The sequence below is a fragment of the Candoia aspera genome, chromosome 1 (assembly GCF_035149785.1).
Source record: "Candoia aspera isolate rCanAsp1 chromosome 1, rCanAsp1.hap2, whole genome shotgun sequence".
Lineage (NCBI taxonomy): Eukaryota > Metazoa > Chordata > Lepidosauria > Squamata > Boidae > Candoia > Candoia aspera.
Genome location: NC_086153.1, coordinates 269,954,189 through 269,981,313, shown reverse-complemented (window position 1 = coordinate 269,981,313; position 27,125 = coordinate 269,954,189). Strand labels below are relative to the sequence as shown.

Genomic DNA, 27,125 nt, shown 5'->3' with positions numbered 1-27,125 from the left:
ATGGTTTTGTCTGTTCCAGTGATTGCTCTGGGAGCTACACTGGGGACTGCTACTAGCCTCCTTGCCTTATGCGGTCTTACCTGCTTCTGCAAATATAAGCGACCTGGGAAAGGATCCTCTGAAAAGGAACGGGATCTGGAGACTGAAAATGCCAAACCCAGCGTGCTTCAGGCACTCCATCAGGTAAGGCAGTGTATTAATTTTGTTCCACTCTTCTTTTGGAGATGCTGCTGCTTAGCAAGTATAGATTCTGAGCAAGGTCACCCAGCGTATGATATAATTTAAGATTTATAGCAATCCTCTGTGTTTGCAGAATTTCAGGGGGTAGCGTGACTTCTGTACAAAGAGGAGGAGGGGGAGGAGGGGGCTCAGGTGGCATGTGGGATTGCTAAAGCAACAGCCAGACTGGCAGCTTTTGTTTTACGAAAGAGAAAGATGGCATAACAAAGATACAGTGACTTCGCAATCAGTCTCGTAGCTGGACCAGGTATAATTGATGGACCACTGAAACCTGGACTCCAGATGGTAATAATGTGTGAATATTGTATAATTCTCACTGATTTATCTATCAATACACCTATGTCCATATGCTTTTGCAATGCAGGAAAGCCTTGTGTATAACTAGTGTGCTAAGCACTGGGCAAGTGTCAGGCATAGCAATATATGTTGGTGGAAATTTAAGAGAAAGAATCAACATCTAGCTTGCAATAGAAAGGTACTGATGAGAGATATTAAGGCAGCTATGAAGAATCTAATGTTATAGCATAATATACACTTAAGAGTCCATAGTACAAGTTAGTTATTGCCATATCTTCTTGAATCATTTCAGGATTTGAACATTACAGCGTATGAAAAATTATCATGCATAGGGTTTGCAAGGCGGGAAGGGGGAAAGTGACAAAATGTATGTCATGATGCAAATCCCACAGCTTACATACTTGTTGGGATGCAAGTAAGTAAAAGTGAGTTTGCATTGTGACATCACCATATAGCATCATCATTTTGATGTGATCTTGGCTTGCTGTGAATACTTATGTTAGCATATCAATAATATATGGGAATGACAAAGGCCTATTAAACAACATTTTGAGTTGCATGGGATGAGGGTTCAAATTCCCTACTAGCCATTCACTTACTTAGTGGATCTGGGCAAATAGTTTCCTGGACGCATATATTATGGTAAACCATAATGTGTTTTATTTGCTTTTGCTTTAGCACGATGTGTGGATCCACCCATTATAGCTAGTTCAATAAACTATGGTTTAAAAATTCTCATTTAGAATTATGTATGAATGCATTCATTCACCCTTGAGTTTAGCTATTGATCTGGAAAATGGTGCATCACTCTGTTGGCTTTCTTTTAAGAGGTAAACAGAATGTATCCAAAATTCAAATAAGACATTAAAACAAAAGGAGTAATTTCAAACCTTCAACCATTCTTTGTTATATTAGAAGGCATGAATAAATACAAAAGTATTGATTCTGGGATTATGCTGTGTGTGCTTGTTCTATAGCCTGTGCAAAAAGTGTGTGAAGGCTAACAGATTGATGGACCCCCAAATTTGAACCATTTTTTTCATATTGGGGGGAAGTTGAGAAGAGGTTTTAATCCTTTCAGATGCTTAAGATGCCCATTTTACTCCATAAAACTCTGGAAGGCCCCCTCCCAGAATGGTTCTGCCCATTTTTGAGTCAATAGAAGATGTAGACTCTTGCTATTATGAATCAGTAATCTAACTAATAAAATCATAGCAGGTTGCAGCAGAGAGAAAAAAATAACTTGATAATTGATCACCATATCCAACTCAAGTAACTGAATTTAAAATACCGCTTACAAATGTAACAAATTGCTCTGCTTTTTTCCCTTGGAAAAAATGCACACACTCATATGTTAGGATGTGCAAGATGTGCTGCTTTAATGACTTGCAGACAGATGTTACAGTCACACTCCTGTGTGTTCCCTACCATCTCTTCCACTGAACAGCCTACATGTGTGTGTGTATGTATATGTATGTACTGTATGTATCTATGTATACACACACACACATGCATATACAAGCTACTGTATATAAACAGGGAGCACACCCCACACTCACTCGCTCTGATGGTGTTACCCAGTTGGGTAATGAAACGTCTGCAAGCAAACAACCAAGCTCAGAGAGCACCAGGGACTCCACATACATACATACATACATACACATATTCACATACACATAAAGGTTATATTACATCTACAGATAATATACTGTAGGTAATAGGTAGACAGATAGATGCACATACCCACCTATATGTTTTGACCTTAAAGTGAAAAAATATTCTGCTTCATCTGCTTTTAAAAACACATGTAAGTCATATATTAAAAACCATTAAAAGGCAAAAGGGACTAGGACTGTTTCCTAGTCAGTGCCAATTTATTTTAGAAGGCAGAACAAGGACATGATAAAAATGCCATAAATAAAAATAAATTCCGTCGCCAGGTTACTGCCACAGAAAAGGCCAATCTTGTGTTTCTGCTTTCCAAGTATGTTGGGGAAGGGGCAGGTCTTCAAAACTCCTGGCTTTATAGCCCATATGGGCAGCTCATGGTCCAGGATTCAACCTCTTTTGAGGGCCACCTGAACCCCTTCCTCCAAGACAGTGTTTCCTCCCCAAACCATGAAAGAATGCAGAAATAAGGCTTTCAAAGAGAGGTAGTTCTTGGAGCCTGAAAATGAAACAGATGATGCAATACAAGCCTGTGCACACTCATGCACACATGCACTTGCACACACACACACACATACTCACAGAGTGCCGAAAGGTTATCAGTCCCTTCTCTAAGCCACTCTGGTTCCACATTGAATTGGAAATGTTTACTTTTTTATCAAAGGTGAAAAAGTAATTTCTGAATGAATAGCAGCATCTCTGAGCTCATCTGCAGTCTGGCTATGAACTCTTTTTCACTAGATAGGTAGCTTGTAGTTGAAATAATAAATTGCATTTCTTGGAAAGGGGTGATAAATCCCCCTTAGATACACCGTCTTTCACATGCCTTTCATGCCTTTTACATGCCTTTGCCTTATCTAATGACCTTTTTCACCATATACCTTCAGCCCATAGGATAAGATGGTACAGGCCAGTCACATTTCAGTTAAACAAGCTTAGAATAGTAATCCAGTTGAAATCTATTTCCATCCTTTACATTTCAGAAGAGCTATACGAAGGACTCATAGGTTATATCCCAGGGGACTTGTAACTTCTCACTTGAGTAAATCAAGTAGTTTGCAATAACATTGCAGTCCCACACACCTCTGTAACTTAGGTTAGCCTGCAAGAGAGTGATGTGTCCAGGGCCATTCAGTGGTCTTCAGGGTTGAATATAGCAGTACAGTAACAACATATGGAATATAATGCAATACTAGAACATCTAGGTTGAAAAATTCTAGCTATTGCATTATATACCATAGTCTGTTGTTATTGTATGTGTTAGTTTACTCTTCTTGCCTCTGGAGTTGCTTTACAGGGGGACAGACAGAGTTGGGGGAAGAAGAGGAAGAAGTTAAGACCTCTTGAAAAGGAAAGTGCATAGTATGATGATGGAGCACCAGGAGAAAACTTAAGTTTGGTCCCTGGTAACACAAATTGAAAAGGGATTCCCAACAGCAAAACTGTCTGGATACTTGGATAGTTGCTACCAGTCACAATAGACAGTACTGGATTGATGGGTTGGAATGACAATGATGCAGGGGGTGGGGGTGGTTTACATTATAGAATAATTTGTTTAATGCTGTAAAAAGTACTATGCGGGGATCATTTAGGGTGCAGTCCTAATTAGTGGATCTGACTCATGTTGCCTAGCAACTAGGCGGTCCAAAGTAGATGTATGCTATACTTCTTGCCTGTTTTAAAAAAAAGACCTATTACGTTCTAGACATGTTATACAGTCTTGACCTCCTCTGCTGTAAAATGAGGCACCTCTGCTTTTTTGCTTGGAAAACTTGAGCCTGGGGTGGGTAGGTGGGTTATTTATTTAAACATAGCTTAGTTGCTCCATTTATAAGCCACCTCAATTGCCAAGGTGACATACACAATTTTAAAACAAGAACACAAGCAGGAAAACAATCAAAAAGGCATATAGCACACGTTAGTCTGCTTCTTGCGGCTTTTCTGCTAAAAGAAGCACTGAACAAGCTATTCCTTCATGTAATGAGCTTTCAGAAATTTAGCCTGATGACAGATTTTATCTGTAATATGCAGAACATGTCATGTGCAAGCTCTTTTATGCTTTCCTTCCTGCTCTTACCTCCACTGTGCTGCAGAGGAGGTAAGAGCAGGAAGTGTAAGCCTTCTGAGTTCTAGCTTTAAATGAAATAGCTTCTGAGAGATAGTTAATGGCCAATAAATCAAAACATCATGAAATTTGGGGCAAGTGAAGCTCCTTGTGTTACATTCACAACTACCCTGTCTGTTCAGAATCCATCTTCTTAATGTTGGGCTTCTATTGCAATAGAGTGATATGACATCTGTCCCTCTGATGTTAATCTGTAGTGTCTGTTTCTCTCAACATATTCAGCATCTGCCAATGCAGTCAATGAGCAAGGAACATACATTTGTGAATTGGTATCATAATTACATGATTAAAGGGGCAGCCTGTCTGCCTAATCCTGAGAATTGCTTCTGCCTTAAAAAATGGCAGGAAAATGGTTCCTTCCCAAATGCCTGTCTTAGAAGAGATGCATATGGCTTCCAATTCTGAAACTTAATTTGGTTTGTTTGTGTGGGAGGTGTATTTGCATGTTCCCTGTATCCATTAATAACAGTTGCTTTGCACACATTATTATTACAGTAGGTTTCCATCCATGAAAAATGATCATTATGTGGAACACATAGATTCACGTTTGTCGATACCAGGAACCATGATATTCTTGAGGGAACTAGCATGCCATGATTTGTTTTGCTTGATTTGGGCTTAGCGTGACATATAAACCCATCTTTGTACTTTGTAAAACACAGTTAAGTGTGTTTAGCCAATTGTGATTTACTCAAATCATTGTTCAGTAACCATGGCTTAGTACGATCCACAAATATTTCCATGCATAATTGTCTTACTGCCTCTCTGCACTTGAAATGCCACAAACTGTGAGTAGCCTTTCCCAAACTGATGCCCTCCAAATGTGTTGGTCTTAAACTTCTATAACCCTAAACCCAATTGGAAGCTATCAAGTTCAGGAAGTCTGATCTAGATAATAAATGCAATTTATCTTGATCTAAATCCTAACAAAAGTATATTTTATTTGCATATTTTTAATTTGTGATGGGCCTGCCTTACAGCAGAATTTTTTCTTCTACTTTGAGCCAGCAGCTGGTGTTTGTTCAGCCTAGCAGTGATTTATTGCCAATTTTACTCATGCCAAAGGAAAAAAAAATCAGAAGTGTTATTTAAAGCCCCAGTATTTTACAGATTGTCCTCATTCAAACTTTTGCTTCAGATAATTTTATTTAACACAAAACTTATTTGTCAAAGGAGTGGGGATCACTTTTCCATGACTGACAGAGCAGGTCATATACCCAATAAACAGGAGCAGATGCAGCTGGCAAAGTGGTCGATCGGTTCCCCACTGTAGTTATGTATGGCTCCCAAGGGGCAGTGTCTTGTTACATGATGACAGAATGCCACTGGAGTGTCTGGCTTTTGGCAAGATGGCTTCAATAAAGTGCCTCATATTTATGATTCCACTGTTCTTAAGTAAGATAAAATATTCCATAATATATACATAAGCTTTATGATGGCCTAAAATATCCACTTATACTATCCACTGTAAGGATAGAGTAGGAACACTTACCAGTAGTAAGTGTTTTGCTCATGTTTAACAAAAATGGTATTTTATGGACAAGACAATTCTGAGCAGATGTCAGAGTGCTCTGAGATAAGAGGCTCTGGTCCAGTCATTGTCCTGCCAACTGCAGCCCAGAAGGAAAGAATGAGCTATATTTGCCTCAAGATTTTCTCATTTTATTACTTATCATGAGAGATGGTATTGCTTAATACCAAGTTAAGGGCCATTGTGGGGAGCAAGAAGTGACAGGGATTACAACCCTTTGGATCCTCAGTCCATCCTCACTGCCTCCTTTGGCTCTTTTATTCTAAGACTTGAAGAACATGCTAATTTTAAAATATCTATCAACCTTATCTTTTGTTTTAAAACATGAGGAATAATACTAGGACTATTACCCATTCATTCATTCATTCATTCATTCATTCATTCATTCATTCAGCACGTTTATATGGCTACCCATCTACCAATGGGATTCCCAGCAAACAAAAAGAAGAAAAACATAATACAAAACTCAATTAAAGGAGTCAATTTAAAAAAAATATAAGTCCAATAAGTGCTATGTAGGGTCTTATAGGATGGAAGCATAGAATGAAAGACAAAAAAAAGAGAGAGAGAGAGAGAGAGAGAGAGAACTTGATGCGCACAGCATATTTGGAAGGAATGTGTCCATATAATTCTTGGTTAGGTTTCCGAATGGAGTAAATAGCCAATTATTATTTCTTTCCTTTGTTAAATCTGGCAGGTTCTTAATTTGTGGATCTTGCAAGTGGCATACAAGCAATAAACTGAAATACTGTTTTGAAAACAACATTATCCAGCCTTTCATAGCTATCTGGCATCAGCTCCCATCAACCTTAGCTAGCACAGCTCTTGGCTACACTAGCTTAGAACTGTGGGAGCAGGAGCTGATCGTGGCTCCCACAGTTTGTATTGTACAATACTGCACCTTGCGAATCAGGGTGCTTCCCCACAGACAAGCAGATTGTCAAGGAAAGGTCCCGGCTGCAGTGAATGTTTCCTCTGGGATGTGGTCTACATGCATTATTAACAAGACAAGGATTTTAAAAAAGCTGAATGAAAAACATTAATTACACTTCAGCATACGTTTCCGTTCTCTCTACTTCGGCTTGAAAGAGAGCAGCTTTAGAGTGGTCAGTAGGCTTAGCTTTTTCACAAGAAAAAAGCAATGCTCAGCATTTTGGAATTTATCTAAAAACATTTGGGAGGGAATAAGATTACCCTTACATTTATCAAAATTTCAGATTTTTCCCATTCACTCATTCATGCATATGCACACACACACGAAAAATATTTTGAGGACATAAATATATGCAATTTGAATAAATCTGCATTTATTTCAGGAAAGCTTGACATATCTATTGGGAATTCAAGGTTTATACATAAAGCATGATCGTTGAGCGGGGGAAGGATTATTGTGACTCTTTCCTGCTGTTTACTCTTGGGTCATGCATATATGTATCACAAAATATAGATGGAATTGCAATTTCTGCTTAAATGATTTCTAATCCATGTAGTATGGAGAAAAGGGGAAGGAAAGAATTACAGGAAAATTTGGAGTAGGGATCAGAAGGACTAATTAAAAATAGGCCCTAGTGTGTTTCTTTAAGAAGAAAATTCCTTGATTTCCAAAATATGATGAATAGCGCCAGCAATCTGCCATTCCTCTCATGTAAGTTCACAGTTGAAGGAGCACATTCTTTGCTACAATAAATTCTAAACTAATGCAATAAAAATAAAATCTGGGGTGTTTTTATTTCAGTTTAATGTTGAGAAAACAGCAGAGCCGGTACAACCTCGGACAATCCTCAGCTTTCCCCATATCTATGGCCCAAAACCTGTTGTGACCACCTCGGAAATTGTTAACTATGTAGATTACAACTTGAAGTCAGTAGAAGAACCAAGCAAGGGAAAATCTGCAGCTTTGGATAAGAAAAGGATGACCATTCAAGTCAATGAAGAGCTGTTTCTTCTCCCTCAAAATGGTGAGCCCTTTGTTAAATTGCCTATGATTGTGTCTTCTTCAGATGAGTAACCATAATGAATTTTCTCTCTCTAATTTTCTCTTTCCCAGCACACATGATCGACATAGTAAAACTACATAATTAAGGGTCAGGCTTTCACTGCAGAAAAACGTTCCATATCAAAGGTGAAATGCATCAAGGCTTTAAACAATGTTAAATCTATATTATCTCAACTTTGAGCAAATTATCTATGTAATTGTTCACATCTGGCACATTTCATCCTATTGTTCAACACCCTTATTGATTTTCCCCTTTTCACAGCATCATTTAAAAAAACTCATTTTATTCTCAGGATGGTAGCAGGCATTCAGTTTTCCAGGGGATTTGCTAGCAGGCATGGTGAAACTTCTACAAGTGTATAAAGAAATGTATTTTGAATTGAAAAATCATTTGCGCTTAATTATTTTCAGTTTCTTGAGGGCGGAATGCTATGGCTCTACCTATTACACTGATGAAAGAATAAAAGAAACAGTAATTGTTTCAGGTAAGCTAGGAGATTACATTTGGATATTAATAGATCAGCTTCCCATTTTGGAGTATAGTTTACATCATTCTCAGATAGTGTGACCGATAGCCATAGTGACTGAAGGTAATTTAATCTTATCTTATTTTATTTATACATGATTGTTCATGCAACCGCATCTCAAAGAGATTTAAATTAAATTGTAATAACAACAATACATTAAAAATATTATTCTTACTATTATGATTTTTTAAAAAAATAATTCCAAAGGTTGTGGGAGAAAAAAAACAAAACTGAACCATTTGTCCAATATTTATACAGGAAGGTTTGGGTAAAGAGATAGATCTTCAACAAGCACCTGAAGGATGTAACAGTAGGCACCTCACAGATATTAGGATGCAGATTATTCCAGAGGGCATATGCACTTAAATTATAATTCAACCCAAATGGAGAGCACCATGGGAAAAGCTTATGTAGAGAATACAGCTGAACAGACAACAGAAATCGACAGCTTGGTATGGCACTGTGAATCTCTTCATATTACTCAACTGGTTTTAATGATAATAAATAAAAATCCAATTTTCTGTTTTTCTGAATTTTTCACATAAAAATTAAATGGATGCAGTTTAATTTGCTATTACAATCCATTATTTTAAGGAACAATGAAGCTTTGTTTGTGGATGCGTGGACTATAATGGTAGTGAATAAAGAAAGACAGGAATAAAAACCCTTAAAAGATTCATGACAGATGGCAAATAGGGGGCTTTGGAAATGCTCATAGCAGAGAGGTGGAAGAGGATGCTGAAATCTTAAAGGTTAGTCCAGTTTTAATTTTAGAGCTTCAGTTGGGTCATTTCCTCTGGCTTCTCAGATTTATCTCCAGCAGTGAGCCTTTCAATGATTTCCAGAGATGTGCTGGCTCCTATCAGAAACTACTCCTTTTCCTCCTCCTCTACTCCTATAGATAGGAGGACTCCTATCCTTTCCTCCTCCTCTACTCTGATAGGTAGGTAGGTAGGTAGGTAGGTAGGTAGAGATAGATATTAGATAGAAGCTGATATGCTATACATTCTTTATTTTGAGAATGCCTCTGAATCACATGTCCAAACACTTTCCAATGGCTTCAGCCCAATGTTTTGCTTGGAATGTCTATCTGCCTCCCTTCCCCATATCAAAGGTAACCATGGGGAAATTCTGAGAAATCAAGAAGCTTATGAGGAACAGACTCATCCACTTTCCTTCTGAATAAATGTTTTGTGGTTGCTTATGTCTATCATGGCAATCATGTTGCAACAGGCAAGCTTCCTATGCAGCTATTTTGTAAGAAGAGATAACAGGCTCTCAAAAGTCCAGATATATCCAATGGCTCAAAAATATAAGGAATTCTGTGGTAAGCAGTAAATAAAAATATTGGGCAGAATCAAGATACAAATCTTTGTACCAATAATAGAAAGATTACCCTAAAGTTATGGGCAGAAACAGAAATGAATGGTGCCTGTTCTAGATATTGTCATGTCCCATGAGGTAGATTTGGCCTCTGCATATGGGAAGACATTGACTGATCAGTGTGGAAGATGCTGAAGTGGCCTCTATTTCCCTGATTCCAGGAGTGCTGGGACCCTCCTCAACAAGTATAGGTGTCTCCCTAGTAGACAGGCCTGCCAGGTGGCACAGCAGACCACACCAGAAGGAAGGCATCATGCCTCACAAAAGGACCTGAAACACCTTACAGCCTAATTACTAGCACCAGCTGGGGAAAAGGCACAACAGATGGGCACATCCAGCTGGAAAAGTATTTAAACTCAGCCTTCTCTGTTCCCCAGTTGCTGAAAGCAATTTTGGCATCCAACTCCTTCCTCTGCAGCTCTGAATCCCACTGCATTCTTCTGCCTTGACTTGTTCCAGATCTTGACTGTAATTCATCTGTGGCATCAAGAAGGTCCCACCCACTGACCTTGGAGCACCCAACTACACTGGATATGTGAATAAAATTACTGAGCCTTTGACCCTGCAAGCATAAACAACATCAAGAACAGATCCAGTCCCTGGTTACCCTGGCTGTCCAGGTTCAACTGGTTCTGGGTGTTTCATGACCAGTCTCATGATATACTGATTATTCAGTCCAAAGGCAAACTCAACTTTCTAAGATCAGTGTCAGGAACATCTGGAAACTCTGCAGGCCATCCAAGCATTGTCCTTAGCCAAGAACAAGCTGGGTCAGTTGGCTAAGTAATTGGCATTCCAAGGTGTATTTGATGGAAAGGAAGCTGACCACCTTCTTCCACATTGCCCCTATGATTGTGATAGACCTGGTTCTGGGAACAACAATTCCATAGTGAATTATGGAAAAGTCAATCTGAGTTTTTTTCTCCTGTTTTTGCTGCTACTTGGCTTTAAAAATGCTTTTCCTTATATGATCATCACCGCCTCTGCTTAGTTTCCTCAAGGTCATCTCCACGGCTCTCTACACCCACCCTCTGATTGCATGCATTCAAAACTTACAGAGAAATGACCAGTATGCTCAGGGCCAACTCCAACAACTCTGGGCAAGCATGGACCAGTCTATGACCTCCCTATTTAAGGTCCAAAACATGCATCTATAACATTGAGGCCAGCTTTATGTGTACCAGTTGAATTCCAAAAGTAAATGTTATGCCTAGCTCACAAAATGCCCATGGGGGGCACTTTAACTTACACAAAACTCTTAATCTGGTCACCTGAGATTTCTGGTGGCCATGTATCAAGACCAGGGTCCATTGTCTACCTGTCCTATTTGCCACCAGGCCAAAGACATGTCCAGCAAGCCCACTGCACTCCTCCAAACAATACCTATACTCTTGCCCCCCTAGTACAACATCTCCTTTGATTTCATGACGAATCTCCTTTGATTTATGTGTGACTGTCACACACAGACATCCAAATTTGAGGTGGGAGAGCATAAAGAATGAAGTAAGAAGGAAACAAATTGTAGTACTTATGTACAATGACAATTACAGAGCAAATGTTAAGTAGTTCATGAAAATCTATGCCATAATAAATGTCCAAGTTTTCAAAGTATCATAAGACTGTTGAATTACAAATGGGATAGGTAGTTTTATATTGGAGAGGTATAAGTGAGACCATAAGGCTTCTGCAGCCCTCCTCAATGAAGCCTTAGATATGGTTCCTGGACTTGCCCAAACATGCATTTCAATATGATAAAACAGGAAAATTACTATATGCAGGGACATTCTTCCTATTAACTCTAATTTTATTTTAATTTTGATTGAATCAAATTTAGCTCTGATCTTGACTACACCCGTTTCTTTGTCTTGACTCTATTTTTCTGAAGCCCCCCCCCCACCCAAGGTCGTGCATTTGTTTTGTATCATGGTTTTAAAGTGGAAAAATAAAACAATACAAATGGACAACTTAGCTGGAACAGGATGCAATTTCTGATTAACATTCCTTTGAGTTTCAGGTGGGGTGAAGGATGTTTGTGTCACTGAGCGCCTGAGTCCTGACAATGCTGGAGGCTTCAATCAAGTCCCAGAACTTCACTATTGCCTGGGCTACAACCAACAAAAAGAGGCTCTGTCTGTTGCTCTTCTTGAAGGTAAAGAGCCTCCAGTTTTGCAAGTTGGTGATTAATAATACTTTATTAAACTTGTATGCTGCCTGACTCTCAATGCTCTGGGAAGCTCACAACAGTCAAACAAAGAAATTACAATAAATTCAATAAAACATAAAAGATAAAGATAAATGATGGCAAGTGCAATGGAGTGAGAGGTAACTCTCATTTTCCTTTGCCAAAGGCCTGGGAGAAAATCCAGGTCTTCATGGCTCTTCTAAACAACAGCAGAGTGGGGACCATCCAGATCTCATTTTTTTAAAAAAAGCATGACAGGCAAATAAGACTTTAAAGTGAAGGCTCTATATAGAGAGCCAGTCTGGTGCAGTGGTTAAAGGTACTGGGCTAGAAACTGGGAGACCATGAGTTCTAGTCTGCCTTAGGCACAAAGCCAACTGTGTGGCTACAGGCCAATCATTCTCTCTCAGCCCTAGGAAGGAGAGAATGGCAAACCACTTCTGAAAAACCTTGCCAGGAAAACTGCAGGGACTAGTCTAGGCAGTCACCAGGATTCAAGACTGAGTTAAAGGGACTCATACAAAAAAGGGAGAAAATAATCATATAATTTTCTTGCCAAGCAATGATTTGCATCCTCACAGCTAAGAGTAGCAATCAAATACATAGTAACTTTAGTGTCTCACATTTTCTCACCATTTTATTTAATTCAAAGCACAAAATTAAACTATTTTTGCATATGGCAAACAGCAGAAGAGATTAAGTAATTGAATAGGTCACATATATGTCCAATAAAGACATAATTATCCTTATCCAATAAATGATAGTTTAATTTACTCTGATAATAAGCCATGTCTCCATATATTAGTTCCTTGCTCTTCCCCTCCTCTTCTCATGCATCTGACTTTGGCAAAGATTTACTGGTTTTCTATGATATCTGAATTAGGAAGCCACAGAGGGTAATGCTCAGGAATGTTGCTCACTCTTGATACAAAAACAAAAAACCTGGAGATTCTGTGGACTTCCAAGCATTGCTAAACTATTACACAACCTAACATCCCTTACTCTTAGCCATGCTGGCTATGGCTACTAGAATTATCATTTAGAGACCTCTGGATGCCCCCTCCAACCCCTCCACTTCTCCTACAGTAATAATTAATAGGTTCAAGACTACTACATCTAATGAGGGCATATGTCATCTATGATTTTAATTCAAAAATCAAGTGTAACAGAGTTCACCAGATTATATTGTTATTCTCTCATTTCCTTTCTGTCTCGACATTTCTAAATCACCATAAAACCAAGATCTGAATGCCACTAATTACAATTACAGGGAAGCAGCTATGTTTCCTGCTGCCGTTAACTTATGTTAGCGTACAACTCCATTAACTCAACCCCAAATATGTAATCTATATGTAATCAAGACAACAGGTGAGAGAGGTCTGTGGTATGAGCCATGTCCAATTAAGCTTGCATAAATATAAGTTTGGTTTTTTGCATTACATCAAAACCTTGATTTTGGTCCAAATCAAATCAAATGTTAGTGTCTTTTGAAAATATTTTAGCACAGGATTTAAATGCTACCTATATTTTCCCCTTCACCCTGCCTCTATCAGTTTTATATGGAACCACAGCAGGAGACCAAAACAATGGAAGTGATTGCTACATCTTAGGCACTTTGATGAGCAATTCTGGCACTACAGAAGCCCAGACTGTGCTGAAGAAGAAGCAAGCCCATGTTGTCTGGGAAGAAGCTCTACTGTTTCCAGTCAAGAAGGAGGAGCTACCAGAGGGGACATTGACCCTCACCTTGAGGAACTGTGACAAGTTCTCTAGACACAGCATTATTGGTGAAATTAAACCAAATCTGGCTACTGTAGGGGAGCAGTATGGACCGGTGCAGTCTGAGAAGATAAAAGTCCTTGACAAGGTATCCTATCAATTCACTTATATTGTATTAGTGCATGATATAGTCTCCTACTAGGATGTAGAATGTTGCATGTGAGTGTTTCTAAACTTCTGAGTCTTAATTCATTTTATCCCATGGTCACAATGACAAATTGTTATTAGATCTTTTGAATGTTTCACCATCAGCATAGAGGGAAACATTGAATGTGATCCCACTTTGGCTCCATTCTTGGCCCAGTGCTATTCAGTATCTTTATGAATAATATATAGATGAAATTGAAGGGATAGGAAGGATGATACAGTGATACCAAGCTAGGGAATTGGATAATACCTTAAAGCAGTAGTTCTCAACCTTTTTGAATCTGTGGCACCATATTGAATATTGCAGTAGATCTGGGGCACACCAGAAAATTATTAATCATATATATATGTATTTTAAAATGTGTAAGCCATGGTTTGAGGGGAAGTTGCACACTTTTTAAAAATGTCTGCACTGTATTGCATGTATAATTATACAGAATATACATAATACAAAAAAAAATGAAAAAAATACCATAAGGCAAAAATATTGTGGCACACTGGAAACAAGCCCATGGCACACCTGTGTGCCATGACACACTGGTTAAGAACCACTTCCTTAAAGGACATCATGATTTAAAATTACCTTGCTAGGATTAAGCCAAATTCAAAAGAATAATGTTCAGTGGAGAGAGATGTAATGTTCTGCATCTGAGCAAGAAAAATCAATAGTAGAAATACTGGAGAAACCTTGCTTGCTGGCATTTTGTGTGAGAAGCATCTGGAGATCCTAGTGGACCACCAGTTGAAGAATAACAATTAGTGTGATGCAGTCTTGAGATGTATTAACAGAATCCTACATATATAAATAGCTACACTGTCCTTTGTACCAGTTAGTCCACACTGGGAGTATTGTATCTAATTCTGGGCACCACACTTTGAAAGAAAAATGGAGAAGCCAGAATGAGGTCAGAGGAGAGCTAGCAGGATGATAAGGTGTCTTGAAATAAGTCCTGTGGAGAATGGTTAAAAGAGCTAGGCATGTTTAGTTTGAAAAGGAGAGGTCAGAGGAGATATGACAGCAGGATAGCAGTCTGCAAATATCTGAAAAGCTATCACATGCAAGAGGGATGGATCTGTTTCCTGTTAAAGCCAAGAGTAGAACAAGGACTAAAATTAAGACAGGAGATTCAGGCTGAATATTAGGAGGAATTTCCTGATAGTAAAGTTATTATGCAAAGAAAAATAAATATCTGAAACAGTTGTGGAGTCACCTACTGAAGGTTTCCAAATGGGCACTGGAAAGCCAACTTCCTCTGAACAGGAGCTTGGACTAGATGACCTATAAGGTCTGTTCCAAGTTATATATTGTAGGGTCTACATTTATGATCAATGAACATTTCTATTACACCATAGAAAAAGTGTCAGCAAAAAATAATCAGATTAACTCTGCAAATAGTGGTGGTTCTCTTGGAAAAACATGCATTACTTGTTTAATTTCATTTCCTGTTACCATTCTGGTTAAGCGTGCCTGATTTGTCCATGTTTCTTTTTCTCTATTTCTGCCATCATACTTATTCCTAGTGGAGAATGAAGGCTTGGGAAAGGGTAGCAAATGTAGGGTTAAAGTATCAGATAAAGATTGGGAAGGCCCAAGTTCAAATTCTCATGAAGCATGAAGCTCTTTTGGGAAGGTGGGGACCAGTCATCTACTGGCCTACCCTTCCTTATAAAGGCAATAAAAGAATCATGTCTGTTGTGTAGAGCTTCTTGGAGGAAAGGTGGCATATACTGTATCTCCCATCACAAATTATATATGTGGTCAATGGTATTTCTCAGAGCATTTATTTGTTTGTTGTTTGTTTGTTTGAGGCTATCCAACTTCAAATTACTCTGGGCAGCTCACAATGCACGCAGACAATACAAAAACAGTATAACAAAGACTAACAAATGAACAACCCAAGCTCAGACAAAGAAAAGGAAGAAGAGCAAAGACGGTGAACCCAGCAAATGCCAAAACATTCCCCCAACAACTGACATCCAACAAAAGAGCAACCAACCACCCCAGCCCAAGGAGAACAGCCAGGTCTTTATGGCAGTTCAGAACACTAGCAGGGTGGGAGCCTTCTGGATCTCACTCCAGAGGGCAGGCACTATGACTTTTCAGAAGATGGCTGTAATTGCTAAAGATGAGATGCTGCTACTAGTCTTGCCATTCTAGAATAATTGGTTCTGAACCCAGGAGAGCCCTAGCAGGTGGCTAATTACACCTCTGAAACAGATGGCCTCAGTCAACTTACAGATGGCCTCCAGAAACATACAATACCAAGAATGCCAAGAAACTGTTTGTGCATAAGTGCAAGATATAATATCCCGTTATATTTAGCAGCTGACAGTCATATTTCTCATTGATTGGCCTTCCTCAGAACAGCCTCTGCAGCTGTAATAAGGTAGCAGTGCTCTCCCCAACCTGAAAAGAGTAGATTAACATGTTTGCAATTGTGCCCCAGTTTTGTAGCTTAACATATGGAAAGAATGGGTGCCTCACAGGGGACCTCAGAGAGGCAGCCATTACATTGTGAACTGAAACAGAAGTCCTGAATCATTAATCAGAAGCTAGGCAGAAAAGAGAGGAAAAAAAGAACAGGAGGAAAAAAAAAAAAGATTTTTGGTACTATATTTCCAAGATGAGCTCATTAGGATTGTTGAAAACTAGGGTTGTATGAAAATGCCAATTCCAAGCTTTGATCTGAAAGTGATTCAGTTGAATCCCCCTTCCAGTTGCTGAATCAGATTGATGCATCCAATCAAATTGGGTGCCTTCGAATTGATTTGACCTTTGTATATGCAGAAACACACTTTTTATCCAACCTAATGTATTCAAATTGATTCAAACTGATAATTCAGAATGGAACTTGGGTAATTTGAATGCCCTTGCATGTCCTTTCAACAGCTTCACTGAAAAATGCCAGAGTCCTCTTCACTGTAATTCTGTCCTGCAGAGATTAGAAATGAGCTCAGAAAAAGCATTGATTCAGAAAAGATGTACCACATCACCATACCTGCTGGTATCACAAAAGCGTAAAACTGTATCTCCTGCATCCTACCCACTAGTTTAGAATGAAAGCCTTATAATATGATTTCAGCATGCATTTATCACTCATCATAAGGACAGATCCCAATTAGATGAATTGGTTTAGAAGTGGATCTATCATGAGAGAGGCAATTGCTTCAATAAGCAGATTTGAGGGCTTTTAGAGGTGGATAGTGAGAAATAGGTTAACTCATGTAATAAAATCAACAAGAACATCTTTCTGATGAAATGAGAAAGAATGAATGCCATGTTTGGATATTTCACTGCCAGGCACTAAAATGTCTTAGCTCAGCTTTGCAAATATTTAGTGCTTTCCTTAGGTTAGCACTGATGAGTTGAAGCTGAAGTGTATATTAGAGTGGATAGTATATTTTCTTTCCCTTCCCCAACTCACAGATTATATGACCTTTGGACAAATCAGCTGGAAGTATTTTGTCAGCCTGGACAAAATGTTCAAATAAAGCTGTGGGATTTAACTCAAGAGTCGAAGTTTCTTAAGGCTGAAGTATCAGTTCCGTTAACAATCAACCATTGCCCAATGTCAAGGCCAAGAATAGCAGAGCAAAAAGTCTGATAAACAATAGGATGTGTGGGATAAAGAACTACTGAACTTAAACTCAAACTGCTATTGTACCTTCATGTTGACAGAGGCAACCAACTGTTTTACTGCTTTTTCCTAGTATGCCATAACAATTCTTATCTGGTCATGCTGCATCTTGTGTCTGAGAGAGTTAAACTGAGTACAAGCCTAAAGCCAAATTAGGCCATGCTGAGTTACTTACCTGGGAAATTCTACCAAGGTCCTATGAGTGACAACACCCTTTCTCTGCATCATGACCAGTAGCACTACATGAATTCACCATTACCATTACCACATGAGCCCTTTCTGTATCCATCTCACTTTTTTGTAGTTCCTTGACTGATGGGATTCAACTGTCCTATCTCTATATTATCTCAAATTCCTACTCTCCCATAGGGTCCACAAATTGGACCACAGATACTGATAGAAGATTATTTCTTACTATTGCTTATGAATAAAATGAGTTGCTGGAAGAATAGTTGAGTCAGTCTGTGTAGTGTGTTCTTCAGTGGATATTATATTACTGCCCACTGTGGTGGTGATCCTCAGTGAATGGCAAATAAGGCATTTTGTCTGATTGTGGCAGCCACTTTTAATTTTTCAGAATTCGAAAAGCACTGCCAAACGGGCCTTTTTGAGAAAAAAAAAAATGACATCCCTCTAGATGAGAACTCTCTTGAAAGAATTTCACCATATCTCCAAAATAAAATTAAAGTAAAATAATAGATTTTGAAACAAAAGGAATAGTCCTTGTTGGTTTAAAGGTGGAGAATCCATTGTTTGTGGCCTGGTTTACTGTGTTTTGTATGTGATTTATACAGGTCAGGAGAAGATGGATATGTCAGTGTCATACATCACTTGAGCTAAATATATGATCTTGTTCTTTATCCTCTGTTCTGAATTTCCATGAGGAAACTGGAGGGTTTTTTTAAAAATAAAAATAAAAAAACATGGCATAGGAGTTATTCCGGGCAGATAAGATTTTAAAGAGAATGCATCTACCCTCAGAGAGGGGAAAACATGCCTGTAATCATCTGTGCCATCCAGCCAGATTAAAAAAAAAATACTCTGAAATATTTATAGCTCTCTAAATATCTTTTTCCCATTTACTCTCTGGTTTCTATTTTTTATGCAAGACGCTTTGTGTCCTATGGGTAAACTCTGCCTTACAGGACATCAGATTTATTCTTAAATACTTTATAGTAAAGGTAAAGGTTTCCCTTGACATTAAGTCCAGTCGTGTCCGACTCTATAACCTTATGTATATTTTGGGGATTTCCCAAAGTGTATGTAAGGGTAAACTTCCTGCTTGTGCATGGATGACAGCATTTTGATTACATCATAGTTGGTACTCTGAAAATAACTTCACTGTTAGTACACAGAGGGAGTGGGGGTCCCAGGGCTAATTAGGAATGATGCTGGGAACTTATTTGAATAACATCTACCTGTCCCCATTTTGTAATATAGAATTAATACAGTGAATATTTATTTCTAGTTTCCTTTTACTTTTCTATTCCTTTCCCCTCTTATAGATTTACCCTTCTATCCACCCTCTTGCCTTCCACTAGCTGAGTCCTTATTACATTACTCTGTAACTTTCAGACCAACCAACAAATAAATTTTAACTTGACCAAATGCTGTTTGTATTCGTCAAGTAGAAACAAATGTTTGTATAAGCAAATGTTTTGATTGCCAGTGGGATTGCTCTGCCTTCAAGGGTTTGTGCAAGAAAGTGGATGGATGGATGGATGAAATAACATGCAGGTAGGTGAAAAGACTATTATGTCAATCACTGGTAAACAAAAGAGAAATTTAGAATAACCACTAGTATTCTGTAGCCATCCAGACGGTTAAAGAGTTTCAAGAAAGTAAAGACATTTCTTTCAGAGATTGCCAAAAAGGAACCTACAGCAAAGAACTTAAGTAAGTTTAAGTTTCTAAGAATTACTAAATTTAAAGAGTTGATGAATTATTCACTAAATATGCTAATTCAATCTAGTATCACACCTTTTTCCCAGACATCCATTTACTCTTTACTAAGCTTGCCAATAATTTAATCTGGACTCAAGTCATCAGCAAAAATATAAGCCAGAAGTTAGAAATATGCAATGTTTACATATGTTTTAATGTTATTATTATATTTATTTTTATTACTAAACCTCTAATATATTCCAATAAAATAGTTAAAATTACAATCATATCATTATTCATTTATTGCCATTATACTTATTTGCTTCACTAATTCATTTATTTGGGTGGATTGTATTTGTCTGCACCCATGTGTGACCATGATTTTTTAAATTATTTATTTAAAACATGTATATGGCCTCCCATCTTATATTGAACTCTGGGCAGCTCCCAACCAACAGTTAAAACAACATCAATTGTAACAGTATAATTTTGTGAGCAATATTGATTGACAGATTGATTATATGCCATTATTTATTTTATTTATCTATTTATTGGTCAAATTTAGCCATCACCCATCTCCCCCAAAAGAGGGACTCTGGGCAGTTTACAATAAAATCCAGCACAAAATATAAACATTAAAATCACATAAAACAGTTATAATAAAATACAGTAAATAAATAAAATCCAAGAAAGGTATAAAATCCAGGCTGGTGGGAGGGACTCTAGGGTGCGAGAAACCCACAAGAATGGTTATTCACTTTCCCGCCCCAGGCGAGACGGCAGAACCAGGTCTTCAGGGCCTTCTGGAAGGTCAGAAGTGAGGGGGCCTGCCTCACCTCCGGGGGCAAGATATTCCAGAGAGCGGGGGCCACTACAGAGAAGGCCCGTTTCCTGGACCCCGCCAGATGAAATTCTCTTATGGACAGGGTCCGCAACATGCCCTCTCTGGATGATCGGGTGGAGCGGGCCGATGTAATGGGGATGAGACAGTCCCTCAGGTAACCTGGCCCCATGCCATGTAGGGCTTTAAAGGTAATAACCAACACCTTGAATTGGACCCAGAAGCAAACTGGCACCCAGTGCAGCTCGTGCAGCAACGGTGTTATATGTGCCGACCTAGGGGCACCAAAAATAGCCCGCTCTACTGTATTCTGGACTAGCTGAAGCTTCTGGATACTCTTCAAGGGTAGCCCCATGTAGAGCTCATTGCAGTAGTCTATATGGGAGATAACCAGGGCATGAGTGACTGTTAGGAGGGCTTCTCGATCCCGGAATGGGCGTAACTGTCACACAACCAGAAGTTGCGCAAAGGCCCTCCTGGCCACGACTGCCATTATGTTGGTATCATCTTTTAGCAAATACATAGACTGATTTTCTCCAGGATGATTTGATCCCAGCCTGACCCCCCAAATCTTCCAGTGGTGCACTGGTCACTGCTGTAATGAAGTTCATCCACCTTGCTGCTGTTGTCCTCTTCTTCTCTTTCCTTCCATCTTTCTCAGCTTCACAGGTTTCTCAGGAAAGCAAGTCTTCACATAATGTGTCCAGATTTTGATAATATGAGTCTGATCACTTATGCCTTGAATGAGAACTATGGATTGATTTGTTCGATAATCTATTTGGTTGTTTTCCTGATATCCATGGTATTCTCAAGAGTCTTCTCCAACACCAAATTTCAAAAGCTTCAAAACACTGATTGTTTAAAGTTCAACTTTTACTTCTATGGAGTATCACAATTGCCTGCACAATACTGATCTTTGTAGATATAGACATGGCATAGTATTTGAATATCTTTTTGAAGATTGATGTCATAACAAGTGTACTGTATTTCTTGACTGCTGGTTCCTTTACTGTTGATAGACAATCCTAAAAGAAGCTATCCACCACTTCAATATCTTCTTTGTCAGACTGTGTCCTGTACCTGTTGTCATTAGTTTGATCTTCTATATATTTAAACTTAGTCCATTTATTTTACTGTGTCCTTGACTTTCATTACAAGAACTTACAGATCTTTTGCATTTTCAGCCATCAGAACAGTGCAAGTTATTGATGTTTCTCCTCCTGTTTTACAACCATGCTCATCTTCCAATCTGGCCTCCCTAAATATATATTCAGCTTCCTAGCAGTACAGCTGGTTTTATTCTGTTAATGCCATGGTTATTGCAGTATTCTGAGAGAAAATTTAGTGCCTTCCACAGTAGTTTCCATTTTTCTAAGGGCTTCTGTAAGTCTTCTCTCACCCCTGAAGAGGGGCAAACAGATGTACATAAGATAAGCCACACACACACACACATTTTTGTTCACAAAATTTGATTCCCAGTCAATGAAAATTAATTTATTTATTTGTACAACTAACTATAAATTGGAGGAACTATTGGATGTCAACTTGAACCTGACATCAAACGATATGAAATACTGGATCCAGTTTCCCAGAGCAGATTTATCTGGGAAACTGGATCCAGTACTTCATTTCGCTTGATGTCAGGTTCTGAGATGATGTCAGCTTTTGAAGCTTTGGCAAGGGAGACCCCACCCCAAAGGACTCTACCTCAAGTGAAGTGGAGAGCCATCACTCCCCACCCTATTCTGCATGGAGCCTTTTTTTTTCCCATGCAGTGTCATCTTACCACTTCCTCTGAAGTGGTGAATGACAGAAATGTACTTTGACCACCCACCTAGCGTCTCCTGAAAAGAATGAATCAGAAGTGTACTTGTGAGTCATCTAGTTGGACTCCCTGCAAGCCCGATTTCTGCTACTGAGAAAGATGAGGCAGAGAAAGGGATTTATTTAAGGCCCTTTAGGACAGACCATGCTTGAAAACCAGCCGCTCCCTCCCTTTGCTATAAATCAGTGTGTTTACCACATAAACATGACATGATCACGATGCTTTACTTGAAAAATGCTGTTTCTTCTTATTCTCAGTACTGGCTAATATATTATGGTTACTCTGCATAACAATTGTTAATTGCTATCACCGTAGCAAGGAGTGGAACTTATACATTTGCAAAAATGATGCAATTTGTCATCAACAAGCTAAGAAGGACACAAACTAAAAAGAAATAATTTACATGAGTAGATTGAAATTTACAAATAGTATACTTTGGATTTAAAAATTACTATGCTGAATAGTAGACTATGCTTGACCAGTAGACTGTTCAATGCCTGTTCAATCTACTACCCAGGTTCAACTGTTGATGTGCAGTTTCACTGCTCCTGCTTTTACTTCTTCCTGGTCTTTCTCATTAAATTAGGTTTGGACTGGACAATAGAAGACCCCTTCAGATAGAACTTTCCTTTGATAGCCCTTCAGTTATAGGATCATCCTAGGATACACAGACCCTATAGGTGCTCTTTTTCTTTCTTGCTAGGACCAGAATTACTGCTCACCAGTACACCAATTCCACATAAAACAATCAGTAAATAAGACAGCAAAGGATAATATTTCTCTCTGTATTGCTCTGATTATATCACACCATTCTCTGATTTCCAAAATGCTTCCAATTTGTATACTCTATTGGTGTCTTCAGTGTTTTTGCAAAACTACTGTGTGAAGAAATGTGGGATTCGGAGCAAAAGCCCAGAGGTCCCAAAGCTTTAATCAGTAGGTTGAATAAAATTATAGCATGGTTGTAGACTGACACTTCACACATAGAACACTCTGCTTAAGTAAGAGAGCAGTTCAGGAAAATGCTACCATTAAGTACACCAGATATGTTCCTCTTTTTATATCCAATGAACTTCAGACGGAAAGCTCCCTGTTCCACCCGGTTGCTAGGAAACATGCATCCAGAGTTGCTAAGTAGCTCCACCCTCCATGGCCTTCATACCTTTAAAATACCTTTAAAATACTACCCCAGAATAACTCATAGTTTGCAGCTTTGTACTGTGATTTTCAACCACTGTTATCATAGCATTTATTTTAGTTCTGCAGATACCCTGTTTAGATCTCACCACAGGCTAATGTAAACAAAAAACAAAAACTACACTGGAAAAAATATGAAGTATGTATTGGTCCTTACATCTTGATGCAAAATAAAGGTGTGTTTTGTAAGGTGTGTTCACTTTTTATATTTTACAGTCTTTTGCCTTTTCCATATACCTCACTCTGTGATTGTCAGTCATCTCCTTTGCATGGACAAACGTAGGAAATATATTGTGCATTCCTTTTCTGTTTGTCTCCCTGAATGCAGGAACCAGATGCAGGCTATGGAGAAGTTCTGCTTTCTATCAGCTATTTGCCTGCAGCAAATCGCCTGCTTGTGGTACTTATAAAAGCCAAGAATCTCCATTCCAAACAGCTGAAAGAACTCATTGGAAAAGGTATGGGAGAAATAAAAGCCTGCCAACAAACTGCCACCAAATGATTTATTTTTTTTTTACTTTATGCTAAGGACACTATTTAGACATGTACATGAGATGGGCAGATATATACATTTAATAAATAAATAAATAAATATACTTTTTTATTAGCTGATGAAGGAGGCTCTGAGCCAGAATAATACTGCTAAGATTCAATAGATGGACTTTAAGGAAGGCACTGTGTCTGAGCCTCAGTCTCTATCTGCCACTTGGAAGCAATAGTATTATCCTAGCTCAGAGTTTCCTGAGACTGTGCAGATACCATCTTGAATCATTGCCTGGACATTGCAGTAATGGATTGGACCTAGAATTTGTGGCTCAGTTCAGAGTAGAGGTAATATGACTGGCCAGTGAATAAACTCCTTCAGAACTGGCAACACCGTCTGTTTTAAATGGAAATGCACTTCCTCTGTGAAAATAGGAATTGGAAGGGGTATTAGGTATGTTTGCTGCCTTGAGTTATTTATAAAAATAATAAAGGCAGGATAAAAATAAAATAAAATCAAATAAATAAATAAATAAATAATCCAGTTTTCCAGGTCTTGGCTACTTCTGAAGCCAGCATTGCTCATGGAAGATTAATGACAGATGGAAGATGAGTGAATGAGATGGGGAAGGTGATAGAGGGGAGGAATAATCTCTTCACATCATCCATCCAGGCATTTCCTGAGTCAAACAGCTGTTGGTTTCTTTCCATCACAACTGAGAAATGGAGAGCCATGAATTACAATGCTTAGATGTTGGAGTGGAACCAAGGAGACCTGGATTGAAGCCCCCACTTGACCACAGTACTCATTGTGTAACTTTGGGCCCATCTGTCTCTCAACTGAATTTGCCTCACGTGGCTGACCTAGGAATAAACTTTTACAAATTTAAATCAAAGTTATTAAAATATACTCAGTATGATTTGTCCTATTAAATAATTTCTCCCTTTAGCATTTTAAAAGCTACTATTCAGCTGCTATTTTTGGAAGAACTGTAGGAACTGCATCCAAGACTTTGGAAGGCTTCAGATTCTGCTCCCCAGCTTTGGTGAAAGATGTGATATACATGTAACAGTAAACAAATAAATCATACTTACCTATATTACTGAATAACTGTTTGATAAACTGGAAAATGTACAGTTTAAATTGTGAGGATGGTCACAGGCACAGCCATTTATTCTCCTTTTTCTAACCACATGTTAGTTCTAAAGAAAATGAAGAAGCACAGTCCTTGGCTGTTCTCAGCACCAGTCAGCTAGACAAGTGGGTATGCGTGATGGAATCTCAGAGCACAGGGGGAGAAGGTTCACAATCTGGGGGATTAATTTGTGGGTCTATGTGCATATGTATACACATGCATGAATAGGAAAGAGGAGAGAAAGAGAGAGAGAGAAAAAATTCTTTTTCAGGTGTACACTGGAATTCATTTTGTTGTAAACTGCCCAGAGTCCCTCCCTGTGGGGGGAGATGGGCAGTGATAAAAAAATTGATAAATAAATAAATAAAAATAAAATAAATAAGGGCTTGAAAATTGGAACTGGATAGACACATGCAGTAAGCTGGGCATACCATTACTCCCTCTGAGTGCCACACTTTCAGCTAACTCTCTGAGGGAGTTGAACTGTTCTTCAGTTGAACAGCCTAATTTATTAACATCCCAGATCATGTAGAGAGCTGTACTCACATTCAAACAAATTTGAGACCCCCATGGGGAGAGACTGGATAAGTGACCCCCATTGTCTACCTATTTTGAAGCTTTTATCACTGAAGAGGGGTAGAATGTATGGAATAAATAAATATGTATGTATAAATAGCACAGGCTGTTATATTTATGCTTATGTATTTGTGTATATCTGTGTTTGTAGGTAACTTGGCCACTGTTGGCTCAGGACCAACTCACTCTTACTGTTGGCCCATCCACCATCAGATAACAATCCCTGAGCCCTTATCAATGGTCACATTCAACCTTCAGGGGCAAAAATGTCTGCCTATCCCTGTTCCAGCTAAAAGCTAAGAATGATTAATGCCACTAGAAGTATCCAACAGATTAGTGCACTTATCTACTGTTTATCTGTACAGACTTTGGTGACATGATTAATGTGGACCATAAAACTGAATGGATCAGATGCTGGATGGCAGAGTTTTTAGAAATAAAACTTGACTGTGGGATATGATAAATGATTATGTGTGGATGTGTTTACAAGTAAATATAAGGATTACATGTATGCACTGAATGCATTTTATGCATGATGTTATGTAAATAATTCAAAGCTTACATAGATCTTACATGTAAACTCTTTGATGGTGTCCATTCAAGAATTCTTAAAGATCTCAAATGTAAAATAGGTAGAATCAATACTAAAAAATAGCAAACTTTGCTGAAGGAAAATCAACAAGCATGCAACAAAGATAAATCCTGCCTTACCAACTTTCTGCGTTTTGAGAGTGTCAACAGATATGATCCTATTGACACTATATATCTAGATTTTCAAGAAGCATTTGACTAAGTTCCATATTAGAAGCTCTCAAGTAAACTTAGTAGGCATGGGATAAGGGGACCTGTCCTTTTATGGATTGCTAACTGGTTAAAAATCAAAAAGCAAAAGTTGGGAGTACTTTTCTTTTTCTGCCTCAGCTTCAATTTTGGAGAATTCAGGATGGCCTGATTTGGGAGGTAAATATGGTAAATAATTTTAAAAAATGAAAAGACATTTTATATAAGCAGTGGTTTAAAAAGAAAGCACTGCAGACTATAAAACAGCATTGCCAAATTTTAACAGGAAACTATGCCATCAATTTTCACAGTGTGCAATGGAGCATCCTGTGATCCTATGGGAGCTATCTGTGGCCTGTGAGCTCACCACCTGTGAGGAGATAAGACATGGGAAGCAGCTAAATTCAGCACTCTCTTCTCATTAGCTTCTTAGTCCTCTTCCCATGCCTTATACATAGTCTGGCTTTTGGTGATAGGTGACATTTACAAGTAATTCTCAAGATATGGGTAGTCAGGAGGGAGACGGAAAATGCTGACACTTGAAGGCTGCCTTCATATGACCAGATGTTATCCCTGTCTCCACAGATATATCCGTCAAAGTGACACTGAAGCACCAGACCTTGAAACTGAAAAAGAAGCAGACAAAGCGTGCAAAACACAAGATCAACCCAGTATGGAATGAGATGATCATGTTTGAGGTGCCCCATGATCTGCTCTGTGCTTCAAGTGTAGAGCTGGAGATGCTAAGCCAGGATGCTGATGGGCAGAACCGCTTACTGGGCAAGTGCAGCCTTGGCCTGCATGCTGCAGGAACCGAGAGGAACCACTGGGAGGAGATGCTGAGGAACCCCAGGAGGCAGATTGCTATGTGGCACCAACTTCACATGTAG

The 27,125-nt window shown here is 38.7% G+C and overlaps 1 protein-coding gene across 1 annotated transcript; it reads left to right on the top strand.

The window, feature by feature from the left end:
- SYT13 (synaptotagmin 13) lies at positions 1 to 27,125 on the top strand. The gene is made up of 6 exons (XM_063293291.1): positions 1 to 183; positions 7,597 to 7,819; positions 11,782 to 11,916; positions 13,521 to 13,816; positions 23,589 to 23,718; positions 26,821 to 27,125. The coding sequence occupies exons 1-6, from the start codon at positions 1 to 3 to the stop codon at positions 27,123 to 27,125; spliced, it is 1,272 nt and encodes a 423-aa protein (XP_063149361.1).